At 58.3% G+C, this 27624-nt stretch overlaps 2 protein-coding genes across 2 annotated transcripts; one reads left to right on the forward strand and one right to left on the reverse strand.

The window, feature by feature from the left end:
- Positions 1-59: 59 nt before the first annotated feature.
- Positions 60-17294, forward strand: LOC309836395 (mitochondrial inner membrane m-AAA protease component AFG3L1-like). Its single transcript, XM_082676390.1, is given in 16 exon segments — positions 60-204; positions 1633-1720; positions 4778-4846; positions 5415-5539; positions 6225-6495; positions 8468-8605; positions 8816-8839; positions 8843-8936; positions 8939-8968; positions 10274-10381; positions 11004-11129; positions 13963-14085; positions 15004-15119; positions 15541-15741; positions 15823-16017; positions 16103-17294. Coding segments are annotated over 16 exon segments (1947 nt in total). The 5' UTR covers positions 60-181; the 3' UTR covers positions 16319-17294.
- Positions 17295-18142: 848 nt separating this feature from the next.
- Positions 18143-26339, reverse strand: DBNDD1 (dysbindin domain containing 1). The gene is made up of 4 exons (XM_082676964.1): positions 26107-26339; positions 20397-20543; positions 20093-20233; positions 18143-19369 (listed from the first exon to the last, which is right to left on the reverse strand). The coding sequence occupies exons 1-4, from the start codon at positions 26135-26137 to the stop codon at positions 19212-19214; spliced, it is 477 nt and encodes a 158-aa protein (XP_082533090.1). The 5' UTR covers positions 26138-26339; the 3' UTR covers positions 18143-19211.
- Between the last annotated feature and the right edge of the window lie 1285 nt (positions 26340-27624).

A 27624-nucleotide genomic window follows, 5' to 3' on the forward strand; every position in this document is an offset into this window, starting at 1 on the left:
AATTGGATATTTTCTCAAGTTTTGGAGGCCTGAAGATCATACTTTGTCCTTCTAGGGCTGGAGGCCGCCTGACAGCGAGACTGGGCGCCAGAATCCTCGTCACACACCTCCAGCTCCCAGTGACCTTACCTCAGGCGCTCACCAGCCTCTCTGAACTTCTGCGTTCCCACCCCGCAGGGGGATGGCAGCACCTGCTTCCTCAGGGTGGGCACTGAAGAGCGGAGGAGGTGACCGAAGCGCCTGGCACCCAACCAGGGCCCAGGACCACCACCTTCTCTGCGCCTTTGCCTAGACTTCCCCTCACAGTGACAGCCTTTGTGACATCAGGTTCTGGTCCCCTTGTGCGCGGTGACTTGCGACGGGGGGGAGGTGGCATTCATGGCGCAGAGGCTCCAGGAGCCTCATCACTGTTAACCGCCATGTCTCCTTCCTGAGCCTCCCTGTTTGGAGTTTTCCCTGATTTTAGTATCTTTCTCATAGCTTTACCTTACTTTTTAGTGCTCTGTGGCCTTTGATAGGGATGTGTGAATAAGGTGGCTTACGAGCAAATTAATAATCACTAGGGAATGAGTTTGCTTTGGGGAATAGCCTGCCTCACCATGAAAGATGGCACGACTGGAATAACGCAAGTGTCGTCACCTGTGGATCCAGTTTCACTGTAACAAAATATTGGGAACAATCCAAATCTTTGGTTAGGTTGGGGTTTTTTTGGATACAGTTAGTAGTAGGTTAGTGAGTGTGCTTAGAGCTTGTTTTTTAGTATGGTGGCTTTTATTGTGCTCGTTTTTGCTGTAATGGCTTTTGACCTGTGATAGTGAAAAACCGAAATTGTCTCTAGTTCTGTCCTGAATTGATGTTAAGTATTGTTATCAGCTTATGGTAAAAAGTGTTGTTTTCCTCTTTGGGAACTATAGAAAATACAACGTCTAGGAAAAACATTTGCTTTCCTGACAAAAATACTAACCTGTGGCTGATCAAAGATAAATCATAATACTCTGCTTTTTAAATTTCATATGATTTTAATGTTAGAATAATGTTTGTTTTTGAGGCTGTAAAAATTTCAGTGACTAAAATTGCCTCAGGCAGGAAGTGATTAGTTTTGTTTTGTTTTGTTTTTTGACAGCTGTAGCTATAAAAGTTCTTCATGGGGCTTCTCTGGTGGTGCAGTGGTTAAGAATCCGCCTGCCAGTGCAGGGGACATGGGTTCGAGCCCTGGTCTGGGAAGATCCCACATGCCGCGGAGGAAGTAACTCCGTGCGCCACAACTACTGAGCCTGTGCTCTAGAGCCCCGTGCTCCACAACAAGAGAAGCCACCGCAATGAGGAGCCCGTGCACAGCAACAAAGAGTAGCCCCACTCGCTGCAACTAGAGAAAGCCCGAGTGCAGCAACGAAGACCCAACGCAGCCAAAAATAAAAAATAAATACATTAAAAAAAAAGTCTTCGTGTACCTCTGCATTGCATTTAGTTTCTTCTTCTCCTGTTTGAATCATATTTTTAATGAGATAAAGCAGATAAAGGACTTAGGTTTACACCCCAGCCCAAATCCTGGTCCCTTTGCGCCTGTAACTGCCGCTGTGAGAAGATGCCCCATCGGATTGCAGGGGAAGCTAATTCTCTTTCCCGTTTCAGTGCCTCCTGGGAATCCGCTTTCAGCAGTTGGCTCTGTGGAAGAGACAGACGTCAGTTTCCCAGTGGCTGTGTTCAAAACCACCCAAAGGTACCTGTCTTTCTCTTACCATCGTTGGCAGCATAAGGTCACAGGAACCGAGGCGAGTGTGGCTTCCTTGGTGTCCTGCATCATGGGGAGTGGGGACAGGGTGCATGATGGCTCAGGAGGCCTGGACCTCTCGTTTTCTGGCTTCCACATTCAGTCACACTTAGCTCTCCCCATTTGTGGGTTACCTGCCCCACGTCTTTACAGTTTTGATCTATCGGTGTAGGTGGTGAAAGAGAAAGTCTTTCAGTAGGAAGTTGCTGCTGGGTGAATCTTTGGCGATGCACGGGAACAAACCTTTGTTTCTGCACATCTGAGGGCCAAGCTGAGTCTCACGTTTGGAAAGCAGAACAGAGATCTCGTGTAGACTGCAGTTAGTTTGGGGCACGTGTGCCCCCGGGGGCGGGCTGTGGGCTGTGCTCAACGCTTCTCGGGAGACCCTGTGTGCAGTGCATAGCAGAAGGCAGTTAGGACGTGGCGGCGCATGCTGGTCTCACCAAGCTGAAGTCAGGAAGAAAACCCGCTTCTCCCTTACTCGTCCTCTCCTGGGTTGACAGTATGGCTGCTTTTGTGAGTGTGGTGTGTGCTCTTAAAGTACCAGAACCTCATCATTTTGTCCCAGTGGGTTTGAGAAGTTCTTTAAGAGGAGTAGAAGAAACACAGACTTAGAAAACCAACAGCTCCAAAACAAAAACAAAAACGAAAACAAAATGGTAAAAGGGACACTTGACAAATCAGATTGTCAAAATTGTACATTTGAGAATTTTTTAATTCTTTAATTAAGTTAAGTAATTAATTTATTTTTGGACACACGTGCAGCATGTGGGATCCTAGTTCCCCGACCACGGATTGAACCCTTGCCCCCTGCAGTGGAAGCACAGCGTCCTAACCACTGGACCGCCGGGGAAGTCCCCACTGGAGGATTTTTTTTTTTTATTATTATTTTTTTAAAGCGTTCATTGATTTTGAGTTAGTCTGGGGAGGTGAGCGGCCGGTGGCCCGTGCGTGGGTGGGCCTGGTATTTCCTTCCCTTCACTCGTTTGTGGACGTGGCCTCCCTCCCTCCCTTTGTCTTCGGGGCTCAGCACCTCCATAGCTTGTGTGGATCTGAAGCCTCGACAAATCTGTTTGTGAAGTTACAGCGTAGTTTGGTGATGTGGGTGGGTGAAGTGAATATTCAGCGGGTGTGTTTCTCCTGGGAAATGTCTCCTGTTTGGGTAGCCAGGAGCAAGAAGTGGAGCGGGGCCCATGAAAGCTCGTTGGGAGGAGTGCTTACATGATTCGCTACAAACGTAAGACTTCTTTGAAGGCTCGGGTTTTGTCCTTAATGTTTATGCACATCTTCCCTCTATCCTATAATATGTCTGGCTGTTCCTGGGATCATTCTGGCCTTCGGGCTTCCATGGCTTTGCGTTGGGCTTGCTGCAGTGGGGCCATGTACGTCGTGGGGCAGCTCGGGCTTTTATCCTGGAACTTGTGTGAATGTTGTGCTCAGGCCCTGCGTCTGCTGTTGTTGGCTGGCTGTGGATGGATTGCCTAGTGGAGAAAGTGATTTTTGTCTCAAGCCTCTGTGTGCCCACCTTTTCTTTACTCAGGGGAATGCTTTTTTTTTTTTTAATATTTATTTGGCTCTTAGTTGCAGCACGCAGGATCGTCATCGCCGTGTGCTGGATCTTTCTTAGTTATGACACTCGGGCTCCTTAGTTGCGGCACGCGAGCTCTTAGTTGTGGCATGTGGGATCTAGTTCCATGACCAGGGATCGAACCCGGGACCCCTGCATTGGGAGCGCGGAGTCTTAGCCACTGGACCACCAGGGAAGTCCCAGCAATCTTCATTTTAAAACAGCATTGTTTTTTTTCCTGGTTACAGATGTAATACATGCTTGCTGCAAAAAAATTTGGGGAAATAAAAAGTATAAAGAAAGAAATCACCATCTGCTAACTCAGGCTGGCCTTTTTTTTTGATCCTCCTGGCCAGTCTGAAAGCAGAGCTGCTCACTCTTTCACACCCTCTGTCTGACTGTCCTGTTGCACACTCCGGCAGTGGTGCACCGCGCTGGGGGAAGTGTGAGGGATCAGCTGGGCAGGGGTCCCACGGGGCAGGGAGGATGCGCCATGTCTTCGCCTCCATGAACCTGAGAGCTGGCGGGGCCTGGCTGGCTGGGGCTCCGCGTGCTGGCGGAGAAGCCAGGGCGGGCAGTCACCTGGAGTCCTGTTTGCCGTGGTTTCAGCTGTGTCACAGGCGTCGGGTGGTGGTGAGGTTCCACACTCAGGCTCGTGTCCTAGGTGTGCAATCCTCAGTTTTCCCGTTGTTTCCAGGAGGAGGTGTGGTGTTTCCAGTGGTTATGGTGGTGTTGACAGCAGGCCATGTCTGAAGCTCCCCAGAGGGCTTGTGCCTTCTGGGCAGCGGGCTGTTTAGGCGACAGCAGCTAGCAGGCCTTGGCGCTGCACTTTCATTCTCGTCGGCACTGTTTTCTTCTGGTGCCTGCTGTCCGACCAGGGATTGAACCTGGAAAGCCCAGAATCCTAACCATTAGGCCACCAGGGAACTTCCCTCCTTCAGGATTTTTTTTTTTTTTTTTCTCTTTTGCGGTACGCGGGCCTCTCACTGCTGTGGTCTCTCCCGCTGTGGAGCACAGGCTCCGGACGCGCAGGCTCAGCGGCCATGGCTCACGGGCCCAGCCGTTCCACGGCATGTGGGATCTTCCCGAACCGGGGCACGAACCCGTGTCCCCTGCATCGGCAGGCGGACTCTCAACCACTGCGCCACCAGGGAAGCCCTCCTTTGGGATTTTTAAAGCCAGTTTGGAGGCTTAGTGCTCAGATGTGCCACATTTTAATCCCTCTTCTTGCATTGGTTCCTGTTTATTAAAAGAATCCCAGGCTAAAATTGTCCATGTTAGTAGGAAACAAAACCAAGACCTGTCCTGCGGAGTGTGAGCTGCCCTCGGAGAGAGGCGCAGCCCGTGTGTGTGAGGCTCGTCTGAGGAAGAGGCCCAGGGTTGCTATGCCGTGCCCTGCCTGGGACCTCAGCTCTTCTGACTGCTCGTCTCTTTTCTAGGTGGACCGGCTGGAAGTCGTGAACAAACAGTTTGTGGGTGTTATTACTGCCCCTGGGACATCGTCTGAGGTGAGGGCTGGGTTCAAGGCCGGTGTCCTAGACGTAGGTTTTGGTTTTAGCGTAAGGTGTAGTTTTCTGGGAATTCCCTCGTGGTCCAGTGGCTAGGACTCTGAGCTCTCACTGCTAAGGGCGCAGGTTCAATCCCTGGTCAGGGAACTAAGATCCCGCAAGCCTCGTGGCCAAAAAGAAGGTATAGTTTTCTGTTGTTTTAGAGAAATGCCTTCCCTGGTTTCACTTTCCAGCACCCACTTGTGCTCGTTTGTTTTGGTGACACGACAGGAACAGTCTTCTGAGTAGCGCAGGACCCTCATAAAGCTATAACAGTGCTTCAGTTTTGCCGAGTAACACGTGCCAGCTGCCAGCTGAGATCTGGAAGGGGGAAGAATAAAATGACGGAGGAAGGCGACGTCAGCTGTCGATGGGCATTTATACTTCGACCTCAGACCTAAGCCTGTGGTTTGGGGCCAGGACAGGTGGCCTGTCAGAGCTGCTCCGGGCTTTGCTGGGAGAGGCGCTGGGGAGGGGTGGCGGCTGTGGGGGGCACCCCCTACAGCGCCTGGTGCCTTGGTCTCTGTAGAAGTTTGTGTGGTTCAACATCGGCAGCGTGCACACCTTCGAGCGCAACCTGGAGACCATCCACTGGGAACTGGGCATCGAGCTCCCGGAGCAGACGGCCGTGGTCTACACCACCGAGAGCGATGGGTGAGTGGGTGCAGCTGGGCCCGGTACTGGCCACGCAGCACTTCCTGCTGTACCCGCTCAGGCGTGTTACAGGCGTTCTCCGATAGTCACAGTGTCTGTGGTGGAAGATAAATTTGTTGGCTCTGTTTTTATTGAGGAAAGAATTGATCGGGGAAATGTTTAGCTAGGCAGCCTGAGGACTGTGCAGTGGGCCGGGAAGGGTTCAGCTGCGGGGAGGCTGTGCTGGGTCTGGAGGGGTTCTGAGGGAGGGGCCGCAGCTGCCCTGCCCGCCCCACAGGTGAAATCGAGCAGGTAGGTGTGCGTGGATGGGGGAAGCTGCATATACAGGTTGGCACATTAAAAAACAAACTGTTGGGGCTTCCCTGGTGGCGCAGTGGTTGAGAGTCCGCCTGCTCATGCAGGGGACACGGGTTCGTGCCCCGGTCCGGGAAGATCCCACATGCCGCGGAGGCGCTGGGCCCGTGAGCCATGGCCGCTGAGCCTGCGCGTCCGGAGCCTGTGCTCCGCAACGGGAGAGGCCACAACAGTGAGGGGCCCGCGTACCGCAAAAAACACACAAAAAAAACTGTTCCCTTTTGTGTAGCAAAACCAAGTTCTGGAGCCGTCCGCTGTTCATGGCCTGGAGGCAGTGTTTCTGGCTTGTCTCTCAAGGGAATGTGACAGATGGTTTTCTTGGACTTTCTAGGTCTTTCTTGCGAAGCCTGGTGCCCACCTTTCTCCTGATCGGAATCCTCCTCTACGTCGCAAGGAGGGGCCCGATGGGGGCTGGGCATGGCAGGAGAGGAGGGGGCCTCTTTACCGTTGGCGAGACCACAGCCAAGATCATGAAGAACAACGTCGGCGTGCGCTTTGCAGACGTGGCTGGTTGCGAAGAAGCCAAGTTGGAGATGATGGAGTTTGTGAATTTCCTGAAGAATCCCAAGCAGTATCAGGACCTCGGGGCCAAAATTCCAAACGTACTGATTTGAGAAAACATGATGCTCTGAGCTTCGCCCTGGTTCATTGTGGACAGAGCTGGGACGGTGTAGCTTTTGGTAATGATACTGTGTCTTATTAATCACAGTGGAGAGTGGAAATCGCATTTGCAGAGTAGTAAAGTGAACATCCTCTTATCTGATCAGCTGTTTTAAACTATAAAACTGGAATCATAGGGACAGTGCACGCCCACCTGGAGTGTGTTTATTTCACCTTCAAGCGCAAACATACGTCTTTGTTGGTGTGGTGTCTCGTTTAGAGCACAGGCCTTCCTTTGAGTTTGGCCCCAGTGATCAAATTCTCTGTTAAATATCTTGCACAAAGCAATTAACGTCTATAGTTTTGTTTCTTTAAAATGAACTGAGAACGTAGAAGCAATCTGAGTGCAGGATCCTATATTTTTATGACTTTTTCTTACTCTTTCAGTTTTCTATCCATTCAGTTTGACAGCATTTTTCTTTAACAGTTTGCCTTTATTACTTTATTATCTAAAGTCTTCAACTTTGTTTTTGAAAAAACAGCTTTCTTTACCATTACTTATTATCAAAGTATATAATTAAAATAAGCACATGGAATTCCCTGGCGGTCTAGTGGTTAGGACTTGGGGCTTACCTTGCCATGGCCCGGGTTCAGTCCCTGGTTGGGAAACTAAGATTCTGCAAGCAGTGTAGTGTGGCCAAAAAAACCCAACAAACTGTCAAGTACAACTCTCGTAAATGGGTCTGGGATCAGATGCAGCTGCCTCTCGGGAAGCCCACGAGCAAGTAGTGGGACAGGTGTGCGGTGTGGATGCAGGTTGGGGTGCTGTGCGGAGGAAGTGGAGCTACGGTGATTCTGGCCACTCCTCTACCTGTGGGTGCCCCTGGGCATCGACCTTTTGAGGGCCTGGCTGAAGCTGTGAGTCCTTTTCCCAGAAAGGTTTGCGTCTCACACGGAATAGATTCACAGACCCCTCGAGGCGTCCCTGGGCCCTGGACCAGGCTCCGAGCTCTCGGGTGGGTGGTGCTCACCTCACTGACCTTCCTGGTGGCCCCGTGCTTCCCCCAGCGTGCCCTGAACAACAGGAGAGCATGACTGACCGCTGGGGCTTTGTGGGCAGGAGGTTTGTACTTCTGTCTGACCACCTGGTGAGAGCTGGCTGGAAAGCCGGGTGTGGGGGGCACAGAAGGTGCCCTGCCTTGAGGAGACCCTCTGCGAATCCGCATCCACGTTCACGGGGACGTGGGGCCCTGACGCCTTGTGGTTTTGAGTTTTGGGCTCCCTCCTCCCTCCATTTACGTATTTTAGTTTTGTCCTTAAAGACTTAAAAAAACAACCTTAGAGTCTCCTTTGAAATAAGTAGATATTAACCCACACCCTCGACTAGAAATGGAGCAATAAGAGCCCCGTTTAAATCTCTCCTCGTTTTTCACGTGTAATGGTAACCCCGAAAGGAGCACTGAGGTGTGTTTCTGGGGCGTGAATTATGAATTTCAACCTTAAGTAAGCGTAGAAAAAGGCAGGTTGTCGATCAGGAAGCACAGGTGCCAGTGACCACACACAGGTGCCGCCTTCACAGCTGCCGGTGGACGAGCTGGACAGAATCACGTGACCAGGTCTGGGGAGTGGGCTCTTGTTCGTCCTGGTGTGAGTTGGTGTGTTTCGTAGGGCAGTTTGGCAAAGACCGTTAAACATCAGACCGCGAGATCCAACGAGCCCTGCCCTGGGAGCGTTGCCTGAAGAGATAACCTGCTCGGCTGGACTGGGGGTGTGGGGGGCTTTCCCACGTCTGCAGCGTTTGAACATTTCATGGTGAACGTGCGTTCACTTTACAAGCAGGAAGTATCACACCGGAAGCAAACCTTAGCCGACCCGCATGGAGCAGGCCTAGAAAACGCCTGTTCAGTAGAATGTGACTGTCTCCTCGGCTCCGTCTGTACCCTTTCAGAACGAGGCATTGCCTTTCTGTTTCAGGGAGCCATGCTCACTGGTCCTCCTGGTACCGGCAAAACGCTTCTCGCCAAGGCGACTGCAGGGGAGGCCAGCGTGCCCTTCATCACCGTGAACGGGTCCGAGTTCCTGGGAATGTTTGTCGGCGTCGGTCCAGCTCGGGTAGGTGGATGCGCCCTTGTCCTTGCCCTGGGCTTCGTGTGGGACCCTGGCAACAGGCGCAGAGCACAGATGTGCAGGGGGACCCGGGCGGGCAGGCAGAGCAGCTGAGATGAGAATCGAGTGCCAGAGGCGAGGGCTTAGCTTGGTGAGCTCTTTAGTCCTGTGTTGGTACCAGTGGCAAAGCAGACCCTGCGTGGACTCCTGTTTCACGTCCGTGACGTGTATGCAATGGCCTGAATAAATGCTCCCTGTGTCTTGTTCGTTGAGGAGATTGACGCGATGGGCAGGAATTGCGGCCGTGGGCACTTTGGGGGCCAGAGCGAGCAGGAGAACCCCTGAACCAGCTGCTCGTGGAGCTAGACGGTGAGCGGCTGCACGACCGTCCCCCAGGCCTTCCTCTGTGCGGGACCTTCCCGGGCGAGAACCCCTGCTTGCTGTGTTTTGAGGAAGGCTGTTTTCGGCACACACAGTGGAGGGAGCTGCCCTCAGAGCTCAGCGCAGGACGGGACCGACACCCAGGCTCCTTCCACGTTGGCCTCTGACCCGGGCCGCCTCCTGGCCCAGAACCCCTCTCCGCTCTCCCCCCTGGGGACCACTGCTCGGGGAGGTCCCAGCTCCGCGTGACAGCCCGGCAGCCCTGCCGAAGCTTCGCGGGAAGTGTCTAGGCGTTCTTACTAGTTTCCAGATTTGGAGAAGCTTTTGTCGGACCTTTGGCAGGTCTTGTCGTCGCTTTGGCTTTGGGGCTGTGTTGGGGTCCCCGACATGACCCAGGGTTTGGTGATTCGCCGGGAGGACTCCATGTTTAGTTGGATTCAGGACCACGGTTGAGTGGGGAGCAGGTGCCTGGTGGCCAGGGAAGCTGGTCACAGCCTCTGGAGCCCTGGAGTCACAGGATGCAGCTACTTCCGTGGCAGCGGGCTGGGTGACACTCGGGAGTGGGGTTTCCCCTGGGGGCTGGTCACGTGGCAGCCTCTGCCCAGTACGTGCTACGATCCCAGCCTCCCAGGAGGAAGGCAGGTGCTTCGCAGAAACCACACGTCTGCACGCACAGTTGAGGCACAGGGAGCCCCTCTTATCAGGGAGCGGTCCTGAATCCCAGGTCCCAGAGGTGGCCGAGGGCCCCCGTGAGCAGGCCTTTCTGCAGATGAGTGCTGGGTGAGCTCAGGCCCCCACCGCCCGCCTGCCTTCCAGTCAGGCTCCCTGAGCCCAGCCAGCCGTCCGGGGCCTGGGTGGAGGGAGGTCTCCGCAGCGGTCCAGGGCCCCGATGGTGGAGGCTCTGCCTGGCCCCTGCAGCTCGCCGCATGGTGTCAGAGGCCGTGATAGACCAGTAATGAATTAGGATGGGCGTCCGTGGCCTGAGGAACGTCTGGTTACCCACCAGTGCACGTGCGCCTCAGTCAGCATTGGGGGCCGCGGGGACCAGAGCCACCGGTTGCCTCCGGAGACAGGTCAGAGCTAGCCCTGGGCGTGAGTGTCCGCTCCACACTGAGCGGCCTGTGCAGTGGGCTGCGGGCCCGCAGGAGAAGCAGGCCCAGCGTGGGGCTTCCGGGGTGGGTGGCAGGGGTCCTGGGAAGACGGGGCCAGCTGCGCAGGGGAGGAGCCCTGGGAAGAGGAGAGTCTCCTGCTGCCTGGGCCCCCTCCTTGGGCTCACCTGCTTCTCATGTCCAGGGTTCAGCTCTACCACGAGCGTCATGGTGCTGGCGGGCACCCACCGCCCCGACATCCTTGACCTGGCCCTGACGCGGCCCGGCCGGTTTGACCGTCAGATTTGCATTGGTGAGTGTGCTGGTTGCCTGGGTGCTGAGGCTTGGCTTTTCCTTCCTTTGGGTTAAAAGTTGGGTTAGATCTTTAGCTGTGTATTTGGAGAAGATTTTGATCGGGGTCCTAAAGCCGTTAATACAGCGTTGTGAAAACGGTGGAGGTGCGTGGGTGCCCCCCACTTTGGGAAGAACAGGTGTACTTGGGGCTGGGGGAAGGTCGCTGCAGTCCATGCAGGTGGGAGCGAGGTGACAGACTCGGATCCTTCGGCTTTTACTTTCTGTGCGCCGTTGGCGAGAGCAGCATTCACCCTGGCCCTTTCCACTGGTGAGGAGATCCTGGGAGTTTAGGACTTGAGTGCTGCGTGGACACCCGGCTGCCAGGGCAGCCAGAGTTTTGCTTGTGGTTGGGTCCCTGTCCTGGGATGGATTTGCGTGGGCCAGAGGCTCCACGGTCAGGAAGTTCTTTGACGTGTTGAAGAGCTGAACGTACGTGACCTGTGGGTCGTTTCTGCCGCGGGGAGCTCCCTGGCCCGGGTCGGACAGTGAAGTGTGCAGCACAGACACGCAGGGGAGGGCCCTTGCAGTGAAGTGGCTGCAGGTGGCCCCGCCCTGGCCCTCAGTGCCTCTCTCTCTGTTAGGCCCCCCTGACATCAAAGGCAGGTCGTCCATCTTCAGGGTCCACCTGCGTCCACTCAAGTTGGACGAGAGCCTCAGTGAGGACGCCCTGGCGAGGAAGCTTGCGGCCCTCACTCCAGGCTTCACAGGTGGGCCGTGCGGGTCTGGACATGTCGGTGGGTGGTATCTGGTTGTGCCACTTGGTCCTGGCATGTGCTACCCTTGTCCTTAGAGCTTTTGAGTCTGACGGACATATCGGAGGCCTCAGAGATGATTAACCCCAAGGCTGGCTTGTGCCTGTTTGAACTCCTGCCACCCCGGGAACATAGTGCAGTGACGTCTTGTCCCCTTGGCATGCTGCCCATTGAAGGGGTCATGGTTCAGCACTTCCCAAATTGGATGACAGACCTGAGTCTCCACGTCCAAGAAATTGAATAAACTCCAAGTAGGGATAAACCCAGAGACGTCCACACTGAGATACAGTGTAATTCATGTTGGTCAGAGATAACGAGAGACTGTTGAAGCCAACCAGACAGAAGGGACACCTAGTGGGGACGGGTCTTCAGTAAGGTTAACAGCCGATTCTTCTTGGAGACCATGAGGCCAGAAGGCCGTGGATCTGGCAAGACGGTTCTTCAATAGGGAAGGAGAAATAAAGGCATTCCTAGATTGTTTTTTTAAAGTTGAGGGAACTTACTGTATTTAAACCTGCCCTCCAGGAAATGCTGGAGTCCTTTGGGCTGAAATGAAAGGGCGCTGGCCAGTGACTCGAAGCTGTGTGGGGAAATAGCCCTGGGAGAGGCAACTGCATAGGTAAACGTAAAGGCCAGCATCCTGTGTGTTTTTGGTTTGCAGCTCCTCTGTGTTCCCTTTATGATTTAAAGGGCAGGTGCTTAAACCCATAAAGACACGTCTGTGTTAATGGGCACACGACGTAAAAAAAAAAAGTAACCTGTGAAGGTGGGAGGGGCTGTGTAGGAACAGAACCTTTGTACGTTGTTAAAGCTGGAAAGGGAAAAACTGATTCTAACCTCCCCGTGGAGCTTCCAGGGGACTGAAGAGCCAGCACAGTCTGTGCAGAGCAGAGAAGGAAGACACACTTCCCTAATGCAGAACTTACTACAAAGCTCCAGCAAACAGAAGGGGGCTGCTGGCGCAAGGGTGGGCGTCGACCAGTAGAGTAGAACTGGGAGCCTAGATGTGCGCTTGTGCATCTCGGTCAGTTGTTGTTTTTTAAAATTTATTTTATTCATTTATTTTTGGCTGCGTTGGGTCTTCATTGCGTGCGGGCTTTCTCTAGTTGTGGCGAGCGGGGGCTACTACTTTTTTTTTTTTCTTTTGCGATACGCCGGCCTCTCACTGTTGTGGCCTCTCCCGTTGCGGAGCACAGGCTCCGGACGCGCAGGCTCAGCGTCCATGGCTCACGGGCCCAGCCGCTCCGCGGCATGTGGGATTTTCCCAGACCGGGGCACGAACTCGTGTCCCCTGCATCGGCAGGCGGACTCTCAACCACTGTGCCACCAGGGAAGTCCTTGGTCAGTTGTTTTTGTCAAGGGTGTGAAGACCATTTGATGGGGAAAGAACAGTTTGTTCAATCAAATGCGCTGGGACGACGGTGTCCACAAGCAAAAGGACGAAACTAGACCTTAGACCACATGCAGCGGTCAAGTCAAAATGGATAAGAGACCTAAACTGTGGAGCTAGAACTATAAAGGTCTTAAAAGAAAATCTTCGTGACCTTGGATTTGGCAATGGTTTCTTAAAGCACAAGCAACAAGTGAGAAAACAAATTAGAGTTTTTCAAAATTAAAATCTTTTGTGCGTCAAGGGACATTATTGAGGTGGTGAGAAGACAGCCCACAGAATGGAAGAAACTATTTGGAGATTATGCATCTCGTAGGGGTTTATAATCCAAAATATTTAAAGAACCCGATTTAAACATGGGAAAAGGATTTGAACATTTTTCCAAAGAAGGTCTGCAGGTGGCCAGAAAGCATATGAGCAGGTGCTCAGTGATGGTAGGAAAATGCACATCAAAACCACAGTGTGGTGCCGCCTCACGCCCACCAGGATGGCCGTAAGAGGCAGATGCATGAGTCGCCAGGGCTGTAGGGAGGCGGCCATGCTCACACGGTGCTGGTGGGGATGTAAGATAGTGTGGCCACGGGGATCCACCTGGCAGTTCTTCCAGAAGTGAAGGACAGTTACCGTATGACCCCAGTTCCACTCCTCGGTATCTAAGAGAATTGAAAACATTTGTTCACACAAAGGCTTTACACAGATGTTCACAGCAGCATAATTCATAATAGCCGAGAGGTACAGGCCACTCGTGTCCAGCGGTGCATGACCGGATAGGTGTGTGTAGAGTGGGTACAGAGGGCCAGCTGTACTGGCCATGTTATATCAGGGACTTGAGCGTCCGTGGAGTTTGCTATCTCCTGTGGAGGCCTCGGGGCGGCTGTGCATGTGATGGAACCTCTTTCAGCTGTGAAAAGGGATGAAATAACCAATACACGCTACGATAGCAGATGAACGTGAAAACACTGTGTCGAGTGAAAGAAGCACACAAAAGACCACCTATCATGTGATTCCATTTATGTGAAACGTCCAGAAGAAGCAAATCCATAGAGATAGAAAGTAGGCTAGTGGTTGGCTGGGCATGTGTACAGGAATTAGCCACATACGTCACATCGGTGATGGAAACGTCTGAAATGAGATCAGCGCAATGGTTGCACATCTTGATAAACTTACCAAAAGTGTTTGAAATGTACACTTAAAACGGATAAATTTTATGTTAAATAACTCATACCTCAGTAAATTGTTCAACCAAAATACTGGCTGAAAGCAACGGTGACTGACAGAGCAGGTCCCGTTTTCCTTCCAGTCCTTGACCTAGTTTAGCTCTGGTCCCTCTGCTGGAGATTTTCCTCTAACAGTCCGCCCTGGGGCACTGATGGGACTGTTTCTCCTTTTCCGGGTCAGGTGCTGATATTTCTAATGTTTGCAACGAAGCGGCCCTGATCGCCACCCGCCACCTGAGTCCTTTTGTCCAGGAGAAGCGCTTGGAGCAGGCGGTTGAGAGGGTCGTCGGAGGCGAGCCGGGCAGTGCTGGGGGGCGGTTTCCAGCTTTGACCCACAGCGGGCCCACCCTGGGGCCCAGCTTCACTTCAGTGAGCTGCAGTCGTGGACAGTTTTCCAGACCAAAATCTGGGACTTGGGATCTGCCAGCAGCTTTCGTGCTCTTACTAGAGCAACATTTAGAATTTCAAAGAGATGTAACCTCCAGGGCGCTGCGTCAGACCCAGGTTCGGGTGCTGCCCGTGGCCGAGAGGCAGGTTTTTTGCGTGCTTCCTTGGGAAGCTTCAGCGTGGGGTAGAGGTCTCCCGAGTGCCCTCCCGGGAACGGAGGTCCGGGAGGTGTCCGTGTGGCCAGCAGCTGTCCTTCATGATCCCGCCCCACAGCTGTGAGAACCAGCCCGTCTCCAGACAGCAGGTTGGCAGGGCTGCTTTGTCTTTGCTTCATGTTTTATTGAAGTGTGGTGTGCACAGACAAGTGTCAGTGACCCAAGGCAGTCGCCACAGCTGCTCGACGCTGTCCTGGCGGCGCCGCTGAGCTGACCAGCCCTGAAGCTGAGCTCACGCGAGTCGTGGTGCCTTCTCTGTGCCCTGTTCCCTGCCTGCAATTGGGTGTAGGCGGCATAGAGAGCGCTCCTGGTCTCCCTGCGTCCGGCTTCACTGCCAGTTAGGCCACGGAGAGTAGCTAACCCCCTTGGCTACAAACGGGCCCCCAAAGGCACCTGCCGCTTGCACGGTGGGGCAGAAGGCAGTGTAGCATCTGGTGTGGAGGGACAGGTACCCAGCAGGCCTGAGCGGTGTGCGTGGAGCGGGCAGGCTGCGGGCCTGTCCTGGGCGGACGGAGGCCCTGAGCAGCCCCCAACACACCCGCGGTGCAGAATGGGGCCTTGGCACCCACCTCTCAGCTGTCCGTTTGTCCTCTGCCTCTTGCCGTGAACTTGACTTGCAGGTCTCGAGAAGAAGACGCAGGTCCTACAGCCCAGCGAGAAGACGACGGTGGCCTACCGTGAGGCTGGCCACGCGGTGGTGGGCTGGTTCCTGGAGCACGCAGACCCCCTGCTCAAGGTTGGCCCATCCCCCTGCGCATCTGCGGTGTGGTTCAGGGCCCACTCCCCTCCCGGGGGTGCTGTGTGGGCACGGTGCATTCCAGGTGGTGGCCCTCTTCACTCTTTGAGGATGTAATCGTCTAGAATTTGTTACACGATTCCCTGAGGGGTGGGTGGGCAGAGAGGGGGGGGTGCTGGTTCCAGGAGGGGTCTGGATGCTGGCCACCTGACACTTGGAGGTTCCACGTTAAACTCACCTCACTCTAAACTTTCCCCTGACGGCACGGCTCCTCCACAGCTTCCTGGGACGGCGGGACAGAGGGGGTTTCTGTGTTCATCCTTGGGGTGACCTGTCAGCGCTGGAGCCCAGGGTTTCCTCTCCTCCTCCGGGATACCCGGGGACCCTGGGGGTGACAGGGCACGCCTGCCGTATCTGGCAGGTGTCCATCATCCCCCGGGGCAAGGGGCTCGGGTATGCCCAGTGCCTGCCCAGGGAGCAGTACCTGTACACGCGGGAGCAGCTCTTCGACCGCATGTGCGCCATGCTGGGTGGCTGGGTGGCCGAGCAGCTGTTCTTCGGGCAGATCACCACGGGGGCCCAGGACAACCTGAGGAAGGTCACCCAGAGTGCCTACGCCCAGGTAAGGCAGTGTCCGCGGGGGCTGGGAAGGGGGCTCAGGGCACCGTCTGCCAGGCTCACGCCCGCCCCTCGCCTGCCCCAGATTGTGCAGTTCGAGATGAGCGAGAAGCTGGGCCAGGTGTCCTTCGACCTCCCCTGGCCTGGCAAGGCACTGGTGGAGAAGCCGTACAGCGAGGACACGGCCCAGCTCATCGACCAGGAGGCTCGGCGGCTGGTCAGCTCTGCGCACACGCACACCCTGGACCTGTTGACGCGCTCCCGGGAGCGGGTGGACGAGGCGAGTGGGGCCGGCCCGTCCCCAGGGTCGGGGCGGGGGCTCTGCGGGGCGCCGAGCGGACGGCCTGACATGGCCCGGTGTGCAGGTGGGCAGGCGGCTGCTGGGGAAGGAGGTGCTGGAGCGTGCCGCCATGGTGGAGCTGCTTGGGCCCCGACCCTTGGCGGAGAAGACCGCCTACGAGGAGCTCGTGGAGGGCACCGGTGGCCTGGAGGACACGTCCCTTCCCCAGGGGCTGAAGGGCTGGTGCTGGGGGCCGGAGGAGGGCGGCACGGAGTGCCCCCTGCAGGAGAGCCCAGCCTAGCGCCCCTGCCTGGAGAGCAGCCTCTGGAATCTCCAGAGAGCAAATTAAAACGCGTGATAATCACAAATGGGTGTTTTCAGGTCAGGGTCCTCTGAGCCCACGGGGATTCCAGCTCCCAGAACGTGCCCTTCCACCGAGGCGGGGGCTGGGACCCTGTTCCCGAGTCAGAGGGGAGGGCAGTGGCCGAAACGCACCTGCCCCCTGGGGGCCTGCGTGTAGGACCCCCCTGGGCCTCCCCCGAGGTGGGTGGTGGGCTCATCTGCCGGGGAGAGCTGCCCAGCGCGGGGACATCGGTGCTGGTCACCTCACCTGCCCTGGGGAGAGACGGGGCGGGGGCTTTTGGCCCAGTTCAGAAATCCTCCAGGTCTGGTGAGGTTCGGAATTGAGGAAAGGAGGACACTAGCCAGGCGCCCAGCACGCAGCTGTCAGGGTGCTGGAAGGCCAGTCAGTCCTTACGGAGGGGCCTCGCCACTTCCACACGCGGGTGTCTGTGGGGGCTGAGCCTGAGGGCTGCCCCAGCGGAGCCACCCCTGTTCTCAGGGTCGGGGCCTTGCCAACCCTGCGTTTCCGGGAAGCTGTGTTCCTCGTGGCCCGTGTTGTTAGGGTCCAGGAGAGGGGGCTCTGGGTTGCTCCACGTGGTAGGACAGCCACCGGGGGCCGTAGCTAAGCTCTAGGGCTGAGCCTTCCATTCCCCGGTTGGTCCTGGAGCGAGACCAGGGCCCAGCCCCGGGGAGTCGGGGTTAGTGGAAATGGCCCCGCGGGTCCCCAGAACACGGCCAGCGCGTCAGAGTCGTCAGAATTGTGACAGTAGCAGCAGCTGCTGCCTTGCGGTGGGTGATGCGGGCTGACTGCGGGAGCAGGGGCACCGCCCCACGTGCCCGCCGCTGCTGTCCCAGCCATGGCCACACGCTGGGCCTCAGGGATGAAATTTGCCAAATCGTTTGCTATGTTTGCCTCAAAAATAGAGTTTCCAGCTTGGGACAAACACTTTCAACTTCGTTGCTTGTGAAATGTGTATTGCTGAATTTCTGAGATCTCCGGGGTTCGCCCTGTGACGCAGCCTTGAACACTCAGCCTCCGTGTGTTGAGCTGCTTCGCGTCCTGCAGGGGCCTGTCCTGGGGCTTCTTCTGGTGGAGGTGGGGTGCTCTCCTTGACCCCAGGAAGGACTCACGTTGTCCTGAGCCTGGGGGTCTGTTCCTTGGGAGACTGGGTGCAGCCCCTCCCCGGGTCCAGGGCACGCCCCTGGGGACAGCGCCCCTGCCTGCGTGCCCCGTGCCTGCACCCCCTCCAGTCTCCTCAGCCCCCCCTTCACCTCGCACCCTGTCTGGGCCATCGCCCCACCTGGGCCGATGCCTGGCCAAGGATCTCGGGTTAGGGAGGCTCAGCCCCGCAGGAGGAACCGCCCGGCACGGGGCACGCGGCCTGCGTCTCATGGTGGTTAAAACGGTCAGGGTTTAGGCTTCATCCTTGGTCTTCTGCTCACAGCCGGACCCTGCCTGGCGGCTGCCTCCCCAGGAACCTGCCCCAGGCTGGGAAGAGCCTCTCGGGAGTACCTTTGCCTCTTCCAGCCTGGGCTTGTGGAGGCAGGGTCTTCGCTTCTTTAATGCCTCGAGAGCCAGGGCGCTTGGCCCTGAGATGTGACCCAAATAAGAGCCCAGGGCATGTCACAGTGGAACCCCCAGTGGCTTTAGCTGGGGGAGGGCCAGAGCGTGGAGCTCCTGGAGGCCCCTGGAGCAGCCACCCCCGGCCCGCACGCCTGAGCTCCCACGTCAGCTGGAAAGGAAGAGACTGGTCGGCGAGACTTAGGACAGGGTGCCGTTTTAATCCTGCTGTTTGGAAATGAGATCGGCAGAAGCCATAGCGAGAAGGATGGGAACTCGGCCCGGGGGAAGACTGGGGGGCGGGGGGCACGGCTGCCCTCACGGGATCCCTTTTAAGTGAAATTCTTGGTTGTGTCTGGAAGACACCTCCCTGTTGCTGCCCCGCACGTGCCCCTCCTGGCGCACAGGGCGACCCTTCTCCTGGCGGGACGTGCTGTAGCCACGCCCCGTGGGCCCAGCATGTGCCCAGGCCTGTTTTCCTTCCCCAGAAACGTTTCAGTGGAGAAGGGGTCAGGGCAGGTGGCCTTGGGGACTAAAAGCAAGCTTACACGTTTATTGTAAAACTGTTCTTGGACTCGCTGTCTGACTGGAAGCCGGTTCCGTCCCTTAGTATGTAAGCAGCGTCCGGAGCAGCCGAGTCTGGCACCCCGGAATTGGGGGCCAGGCGCTGTGCCCAGGTCCCTTCACGTCCCCACGCCCCTCGGGCTGCTGCACGCGTGTGCGTGCGTGTGTCTGGTGGGCCGCGGGGACTGTCATTGCAAGGACCGGGGGAGGGCGAACCTCGCCTGCCCCTGCCCTGCCCGGCGGTCTGAGGCAGTCGTGACATATTTGGTGTTCCGAGCTCAGGAGGTGGGTCTGGCTCTCAGGCAGGGCTCACGACAAGCAGGGTGTTAGGGTCTGGGGGCTCTGGTGCTGACACTTACTGGGCGGCAGGAGGGGCGCAGGGTTGGAATCAAGGCGGTTAGGGCAGCAGGGTGTCCCGCGGGCTGGAGCTTGGCACTGCCGTTCAAGACTGGAGCCCCGAGACCCCCGGGGGGTTGCAGAGCGCCTCTCACGGGCAGATCCCTGCTCACCGCACCCCTAGCCGGGAGTCTGGTGACAGACAAGAATACCATTCCTACAGACAGAAGTCTCGTCTCATCCCTGGGCCTGGTCCCTGATCCAGCGACCAGGAAGAGCTGGACGTAAGGCCACTGGGCTGTGCTTATGCAGAGGCGCCACGTGGGGCGGGCAGCGTCCACGGGGCCACGGCCGCCCGGACCTGCCCCGCCTCGGCCCCGGGCCAGCCGGCCTAGTCCTCCTTGGGCCTCTCCACGGTGAGAAACGTGTCCACAACGGCAGGCTGCCGCTCGGGGTCACCAAAGGGCTGCTTCTCACGGTTCTGCTCGGCCCTGGTGCGTGTCCAGGAGGGGGAGCGCAGACAGCCGGCCCTGGGCAGCGGGTGTAGGCCTGGTGGGAACACAGGCTGGGGTCAGTGTGGCTTGGGGTCCCAGGTCACTCCTTCAGCTACTGGGCTGGGCCCGTGTGTGCCTCCAGCACGGCGTCGGACCACACGTTGGGGTCCCCTGGGCACCGGCAATGTGTACACGTGGGTCTGGGTGCGGCCCGGCCAGGGGCTTTCCTGTTGTCCCCAGGCGGGTCCCCGTGCGGCTGAGGCGCCTGCCCTTGGGGGTGAGCCTGGCCCGGAGCAGGTGCCACTCCCCCCCCCACCCCCACCCCGCCTGCATGGGCAGTGAGCCGGGAGGGGGGAGGGTCCCTGGGCCCCCATACCCCTGGCAGCTCCCGTGCCGTTTCTGCGGCCTGCGGGCTCCAGCCGCTTCCCGGGAACTGAGCTGAGGAGGGGCTAGGACTGGTGAACACCACCCCCTTCGTGCTCTGCCTACTTGGGATTAAACCCAAGTAGTGAATTCTGCTTTCAGTGGGACTGTGGCTGTGGCCTTACGTTCGCATTTGAAAAGTGAAATTAAGGAGGGGTAGAGAAATCCCTGAGAGCTGGCAGATAGGTGTGTGAAGTGCAGAAATGGTGAGTGAAATGGTGCCGTGTCGACAAACACTTAAACACGCGTCAGAAAGGAAATCATTTTCCAAAATGGGTCTCCAGGGAGCGGTGCTGGGTGGCCTGAGGCCCCAGGACGTCCCGCAACCCCCTCCAGACCCCGGCAGCAGCCCCACCTGCGGGCGAGTCGCTGGCCAGGTTCTCGTCATCCGAGTCGGCGAAGACCTCGGCCAGCTCCTGGTCGGACATGTCAGTCAGCTCGGTGAGGTCCAGGAGGTCGAAGTGTACCTCCAGGGACGAGACGCTGCTCAGGGGCTCTGGGGGCAGAGGGGTGCGTCAGCGGGGCCAGGTGAAGGCCAGTGCGGTGGGAACGAGGTGGGGCTGACCCATCCCCGGCACCTGCTCCCTGGGGCGCACCCGAGGCCCAGGGACCCGCCCCTGGTCCCAGGGAGCACGCTGGGACAGGTGGGCTGTACTTACGCCGCCTCTCCGTGACCTGCAAGAGACCCGGTGCCGGTACTGGGACGCCCACCTCCTCCTCGGCCACAGGTGAATGGTTGCTGGTCCCCGTCCCAGGAACGGGGGTGCCCAGGGCAGCCCTTGGCACCTCGACCTCCTTAACTACCCCTGCAACAGAGAGAGCGTTACCCGGGAGGGGACTGCGGTCTCCCACCGCCACCCCCAGGACGCAGGCTGGGAGGACTTGAGAACCTGGCCCATCGAGCCCTCCCTTGAGGCTGTGGGCAGTGATCGCAGTGGCCAGGGGTGACCTTGGGTGAGGAAGCCAGACAAGGGGCAGAGGGCTTCTCTGAGGATGCTGCCCTTCCCTGTAACCCTGATTTCCAGACCCTTTGCCCTGATTACTTGAGCAGGAATGACCACGGGTCTCGCGGGGACACTTGCTGGTCCTGTCGGAGACCCCAAGACACCAATACTGTCACCTGTCTCCACTTTCTGGTCCAACCTACGGGCGGGTGGGCGGTTCTGCATTTGCTTGCCCTTTGGCGCCCTTTAATCCAGAATGGCCCCGGCTCACGTGTCTGTCCCGTGTTGTGTTTGAATCCACATAACACGTTCTCAGATGAAACGAGGACAGTGGCCACAGCAACCCCTCCCCACCGACCACACCTCCGGACTGGGAATGTTACTCCAGGGTGTTTCCTATGCAATTCTTGTTTTTATGTAATGGCTCATTTCATGTAACTTTTTGTCGGGTGAGAGGCGAGGCCCCGTGGGGATCTGCTTGGTGGAGACTGTGCCACCCAGGGGCGGGCCCTCCACCCCACGGAGTGCTTGCTGTCACCAGGGCAGACTGCTCCATCCACACCTCCTACCAGCTCCTCCCGAGTGTTCCAGGGCCCTCTGCCCCACACAGCCAGGGGTCCCAGTCATCTGGCCGGCACATGCCCTGAGGCAACGGGACCCCTGGCTCCCTGGCGTCCCCACTGCTGCTCTCTCCTGAGCCCCCCCCCCCGCGACAGAGACCCCACCTGCCCCCAGCTGACCCCCAGCTGAACCGGTGCTCAGTAAAGAGTGAGGAATGCCCTCCCGCTCCCTCATCAGTGTGGCCGCCCATCCCAGGGGTCCAGCGCCGAAGCCACAGGAGCAGCTGCCAACGGGGGGCCCAGCAGGGGGGCCCAGTGCCAACAGCTGCCAGTGAGGGCTAGGCCTGTGTGGCCAGCAGCCTGGCGGGCCGCGTGGGTCTGGAGGGTCCCTGGCTGGGTGGGATTTGCAGCTGCAGAGCTGGCTGGGTCGCCCCTGGCTTCTAGGAGGGAACCGCTCCCTGGGAGGCGTGGCTGAGGGGAGGTGGGCCTGCCAACTGGCGGGGCCAGCCTGGCTCTGCCCTGTGCTGTGTCATCACTCAGGGCCCAGGGCTGGCCCGCTGGACTGGGGCTGGGGATCTGGTTTCCACCTTGCTGCCGCATTTGGAACGTGGTGTCTGAGCATCCTTGGAGGGTAGGGTTACACCCCCTGGTGTCCCGGCCCGCCCAGCCCAGCAAGGACACCTTCCCGACCAGAGGGCACCGGAGCTGGGGGTGGGCGGGGAACCTCTCCCGAACATCAGAACCCCTGCTGAGGGTCGAAGGCCCAGGAAGCCCTTGGGGACCTTTGCTCTCTGCAGGAGTGTTCTGCTTCCTCAAGGCGGGGCGGCACAGCGGCCTGGGTCCCCCTCCCCAAGGGCGCACGCGTGCCTGGAGTGTCCTGCTCTGCTTCCACACGTGTCCCATCGTGGTGGGTGCCTGGCTGGCTGGGGGCCGCAGCTAGGTGCTGCCATTTCTCTGGAGCCTCCCAGTGGGGCAGGTGGCTCTGGGTTAATAACAAGAATGACAGTGGCTCATGGTTTTCTGTGCCAGGCAGAGTGCCAGCAATATGTTTTCCAGCTGGTGTCACAACCAGCCACGAGGAAGGGACAGTGAGTCTTGGCCAGTAACACCGAGGGGTTCAGCTTGTCGAGCGGGAGCTCTCGGCCACCACCTGCCGGCCAGCAGAGGGAGGGGAGACCCTGACCTTGCGCCCACAGGGAAGCTAGGCCCTGACCGGGTGGAAGGGGACTTAGCATAAAAGGTGGGGCAGAGGCGGGAGTCTCTGCTCATAATGGCCCTCTCTCACCTTATCTAGAAAAGAAAGCGCTATTCACCTGTGCGTCCGGCAGATTCCTGAGCCGGACTCGGATGGACAAAATAGGGGATTCCTGCCCTCTTCTGGTGGGGCAGGGCTGGGGAGCCCTGGGGGCTGTGGTCCCGCTTTGGGGACAGGTCTGAAGGAGGGTGGGAGCTGGGTGATAGCTGGGGAGACAGCACCATCAAAGGCCCTGAGGGGTGCGTGGCTGCCTCTGAGGCATGGCCGGGGTGGGTGAGGGCAGGGGGACACCGGTGGGGAGACACCTCTGGCTGCTCTCTGAGCTGGGAGGGTTCCGAGCTGAGTGGGACAGCCTCTACCTGCATGTTTGTGGGATGGGATGCAGTCCAGGTGGGAAGGAGGCAGTCCACAGGTGCTGAGGTGGGGGCAGGGCAAGGAAGCAGGACCTCCTTCCCCATCCGGCCTTGGGTCAGGGGGCTGGGTATGCAGATATGCCTCATTATAGATCCTAGGATCCAGGGGTCCCAGACAGCCCAGGACAGACCTCCAGCCCCTACAGGCACAGTGGCCTTTTGTACTCATTGTAAGAAGCACATTTTATCAAATTTCAGCATCCCTGAAACAGCAAACCATCTAGTCGATGGTGTCACAGAGCCAATGGAAAATGGTAACGGTGAACTTTTAAAGTCACCTTATGTCTACTTTCTTATTCTTTTCGTCTCCCTTTGGCAGTGGTCTGGTCTTTATTTTGTAAATCCTGGTGTCCTGGCCTGTGTCAAAGCTGTGTGGGAGAGGAAGAAAAAGCAGAAGATGCAACTTTTGGCATCAAGGACACTGATCTTTTCGCTGGAAGGATGTGAAGGGAGCAGGACCTTTGCTTGGTCCTTGTGCACAGTAGGTGCACCACAAATGCTGGTTGAATGAACGAGCCCGAGACCCCACCCCAGAGTCACTAAGCGGCTGTGCTAGGAATCACCTGGGTCTGTCTGATACCCTCTCGATAAGCCCTTGTAGGAAGAAGGGAGAAGTTCTTCACGAGTGAGACCCCCTGCTCTTCCTGGGGTGTGAAGCAGAGGAGTGACCGATCACACAGGCAGGCACAAGGGCAGGGGTCCTTGGCAGCCGGGCCAAGCCGTAGGCTGGGTGGGTTCAGCAGACCCCAGGGTTGCCCAGGCCAGGGCAAAGGTGAGCGGTGTTTCTGATGCCCCAGGGTCAGCAGTGGGCTAGCAGCCTGGCAGAGCCCCCAGTGAGGGAGTGAAGCCCCTGGCCCCTGCAGGGGGCCTGCTGCCCTGCCCTGCGGAAGCAGCACCCGCGTGGGGAGACTGGAACTGGGGGCCCAAGGCCTGGTATGAACGCATATGATAGTGTTACCCTGTGCTACGCTGCTGACCTATTTTCCAGCACATTCGTGCCAAGAACTTGGCCCAAATCTCAAGTTCCCTGCTGTGTGCCCAGGGTTTTGCCCCAAGCATGGAGGAGGTGCTCTGCACACACCCAACGCGAATGAGTGAAATAATGAAGTGAATGAATGAATAGCATAAAAACCAGCATGGCTGCAGGGAGGGAGGGATGGGCATCGTCCCCCGTTTCCCCAGCCCCTGTCCCTGGAGTCAGTGCTCCTCCTTGGAGCATTTTGAGGATGCCGGGTGGGCCCCATCTAGGCTCAGCCCCCGCAGGGCAGGGCCCAGGCCTCTCTCTCCCAGTCGGACAGACTTGGAGGTAGGTGGGCTAGAGACTTGGTCTCCCAAAGGCACCTTCGAGAAGTGCACCCCGTCCTCTCCCCTCCATGTCTGTGCACTTTGATATTAAGAAATTACTGTTAATTCGTTTAGGTGCAAAAATGCTGTTTTAATTATAAAAACCTTATCTTTTAGAGGTAATTTCAGAGATACTTAAGGATGAAACAATATGTCTAGATTGGCTACAAATTACTACTGAAGGAAGGTGGGTGCGGGCGGGGGTGGGGGGGGGGACTTTACCATACTGTTGTCTCTACTTGTGTGCGTGCCCCTCTCTCCAGAGTAAGTTCCAAAAAGTCAGCGAACTCAGAAAATGACAGTCACAGCTACCCACGCGTGACTCCCCCATGTGGGCAGGACGTGGCTACGGGGTAAGAAGCGTGTGAAGCCCACCTCCCGCTGCTGTGGCCCAGCCCCACCACGGTGCCTGCGCAGAGGAGGTTCCTGGAGCACTGAATGAGTTAGGTCTCTGGGGCTCCAGTAAGTGACGTTCAGAAACTGAAGGGTCGTTAAGCTCCCCTCCCTCAGGCCTGCCCTCTGCTCCCTCTCTCTGCAGGCAAGGCGGGGCCTCCACTGAGAGAAGGGGACACGGAGCTCAGAGGGGCCTGGCTGCTTTGCTGGCATCCCCAGCCCTTGCTCTCCAAACCTGCCCCATGAAATCCTCGCAAAGGCGCTACCCGGAAGCCCCGGGGTCCTCGTACTGCCAATGGGAAGAAAAAGCTGAACCTCTCCCACAAACAACAAAACAAAGAAAACCCACACCCACTAGCCCCTGAGTGTCTCTGGTGGTGCTCGGAGGGAGCGTGACATGGGCCCCTAGACAGCCGTCTGGAATGCACCTACCCAACTCAGCCTGCAGACAGAGCAGTAGGTGGACCCATTTTGGTCTCTGGAGCAGGCCACTGGTGTGGCTAGGGGACCCCCAGCGGACCCCTATGTGGCCAGGGAGTGGCTCCCTGGTATGGGACCTCCAGGGGACCCCGGGTGCATCTGGGGCCTGGCCGGGTGGGTGGAGGAGACCGGCAGTTTGCATCCAAGTTCCGAGGCCGATGGCACAGGAAACCCCTCCTGAAAGGTTCCTGGGAGGTTCCTAGGAACCTGTCCTAGGAAAGGTTTCCCTCCCACCAGGCCAGGGCCAGAGTAGGGCCAGACTCCTAGGGGAGAGGCCCCCGGTACATCTCTACCGTCCCGACAAATGGCAGGGGCCGTGAGGAGGGGTCACTCCGTGCACACCAGCCCTCCCAGATGTGTAAGCTCCTGGGCCTCGCTCCGGCAGCCAGCAACCCCTGCCGGCGTGGGAGCCCCCGCAGGCGGAGCCAGGTGCACCCCCCCCCCCCCCCCGCTCTGAGCCCCTATCTCAGCCTGGTGCCCCGAGGATCCCGGCCGCGGCCTCTCCGCCCTACCCCCAGGGAGGCTCGGCTGGGCCGAACAAAGCAGACGCGCCGCTAGGAGGGCAGCATCCCCCCCACGCCTCGCTGACCTGGATCCCGACTCTGGCCCTGGCACGCCCCATCTTCCAGATCCCCGGCTCCGCTGGGAGGGGGCTCAGGACCAAGCTCTGGGCCAACCACTCAGGAGCGCGCCAGACACCGCTGCCCGGGTCGGGAGCGCGGAGGACGAGGGGGCGGGGACGCGGTCCGTGCGCCCCCCGCCCAGCGCTGGGGCCGTTCCGGGCGGTGCCCCCGCTCGTCTTCCCGGGCGCGGCGCACTAGGCTCCCCCCGCTTCGGCCCGGCGCAGGGGGACTCGGAGCTGCCGGTGGGTCTTCACGGCCCCGGGGCGTGGCCGATGTGTGGGCCCAGGGGGAAGGGGCTGCGGGCCGCTGCGGGGAAGGCGCAGCTCGTGGGCTCCCGGGGGCTGGGGCCGCACTCACCTCCCGGGCTGGCGCCCTCCGGGGGCTCCATGCGGCCGGCAGGGCCTGGGAGGGGCGCACGCGGCGGCGTCGTCACCCGGCCCGGGCGCCCCTGCAGCTGCGGCGGCGACTCGGCCCCGGCTCCCGGCGCAGCGCATTGGGGCAGCAGCCGGGGGGCCGCGGCGGCGGGGAGGAGCCCGCGGGGCGGGGCGCGCAGCTGCTCCGGGGCCCTGTTACCCCACCCCCCCACCCCGTTCTCCTTCCCTGGCCCCGCAGCACAGGTGCGGCCCCGCCCCGCCCCGCGCGCGCCCCCTGCCGGCCCCTGCCCCTGAGGACCCCTCCCACGTAGAGGCTACCCCCTCCTGCAGAGCCACCCCGACCTGGCCGCGTCCCCCAACGCTGGCCCGGCCTCTGCGGCCCCTGCGCGCGCCCTCATTCAGCAGCCGCGCCTACTTCCGTCCGTTCACCCCCGCAAATTTGTGGGGCGCCAACTACGTGCCGGCGCTCTGCGGGGTATGGAGGGGCGGGCCTAACACCCTAGGGCCCTTAAGCCAAGAATTGCAGATTGTGATAAATGCTATGGAGAGACAGGGCGAGGGGGCGGGGTGGGGGGCGGCGAGAGCGTCTAAGGGCTAGGCTGGGGGCAGGGGCGGGGGTGGGGGGGGGAAGGGAGGTCAGGAGAAGGAGGCGGGCAGAGAGGGGGCCCCCGGAAGGAAGGCAGGCAGGGTCTGGGCGTGCTGAGAGCACCAAACTGTTCGATGGAGCCCCACTTCCAGACACTGGACCCTGCACGAGGCCCTGGAATGCGGCTTTGTGCCAGACCCTTGGTGCATTAATTCTCCCGGGGAATCCTTAGAAGACGGGATCCTGATTTTCCAGGTGAAGCTGAACACAGGGTAGGCAGCCGACCAGGGTGCCACAGCCGGGCGCTGGAAGCCAGAAGATCCAAATGCAAGCCCATGGTCTGCACAAAGACTAAACAAACCAAAGAAAACCGTCAGGGAGACAGTTTGTTCCCAGCTGGGCGTGGAAAAATCCGCAGAGGAGGGAGGTGAGTATGAACTTGGTGTTTGCAGGAAAGCATCCTCCTAAAGGCAGGTTGTCCATACAGCTTCAGCCAACAAAGGGCCTCACCACCTAGTCCAGCTCCAGTCACACGGAGCCCATGGCCTTTGAAACTGTCAGTCAGTGAGGCAGGCTAATAGTTCCCATTTTTCTTTAGTTTACAAAACGAACAAAAACAAAAACTGCTAAAATGATCTCATGATCCACGAGGACAAGCCGCTGCAGTTTGCACTCCGTGCCACTCCAAGAGGCAGCTCAGCCCCCTGGGGACAAAGCTGAGCTACAGGGTGGGTGGTGGGGACATAAGGAGGTCAGGACAGTAGGTGGGCACTGCCTGCTCAGACTCAGCTGAGGTGGAAGTTTGTATTGTCTCCAAATGGTCAGAGCAGTATTTCTGATTCCCTGTGTCTTCCAGAACCTTCTGCTCCCGTCAAGACATTCCCTGTCTGTGCCCCTTCTGCTTGAACCTGGGCA

Source organism: Grampus griseus (assembly GCF_964374135.1).
Source record: "Grampus griseus genome assembly, chromosome: 19".
Taxonomy (NCBI): domain Eukaryota; kingdom Metazoa; phylum Chordata; class Mammalia; order Artiodactyla; family Delphinidae; genus Grampus; species Grampus griseus.

Coding starts and splice junctions, on each gene's coding strand:
- DBNDD1 (XM_082676964.1), bottom strand. CDS start 26,137: ATGGAGCCCCCGGAGGGCGCCAGCCCGGGAG. Junction 20,544..26,106: donor GGAGGGCGCCAGCCCGGGAG/GTGAGTGCGGCC, acceptor TCTCTGTTGCAG/GGGTAGTTAAGGAGGTCGAG. Junction 20,234..20,396: donor GCAGGTCACGGAGAGGCGGC/GTAAGTACAGCC, acceptor CTCTGCCCCCAG/AGCCCCTGAGCAGCGTCTCG.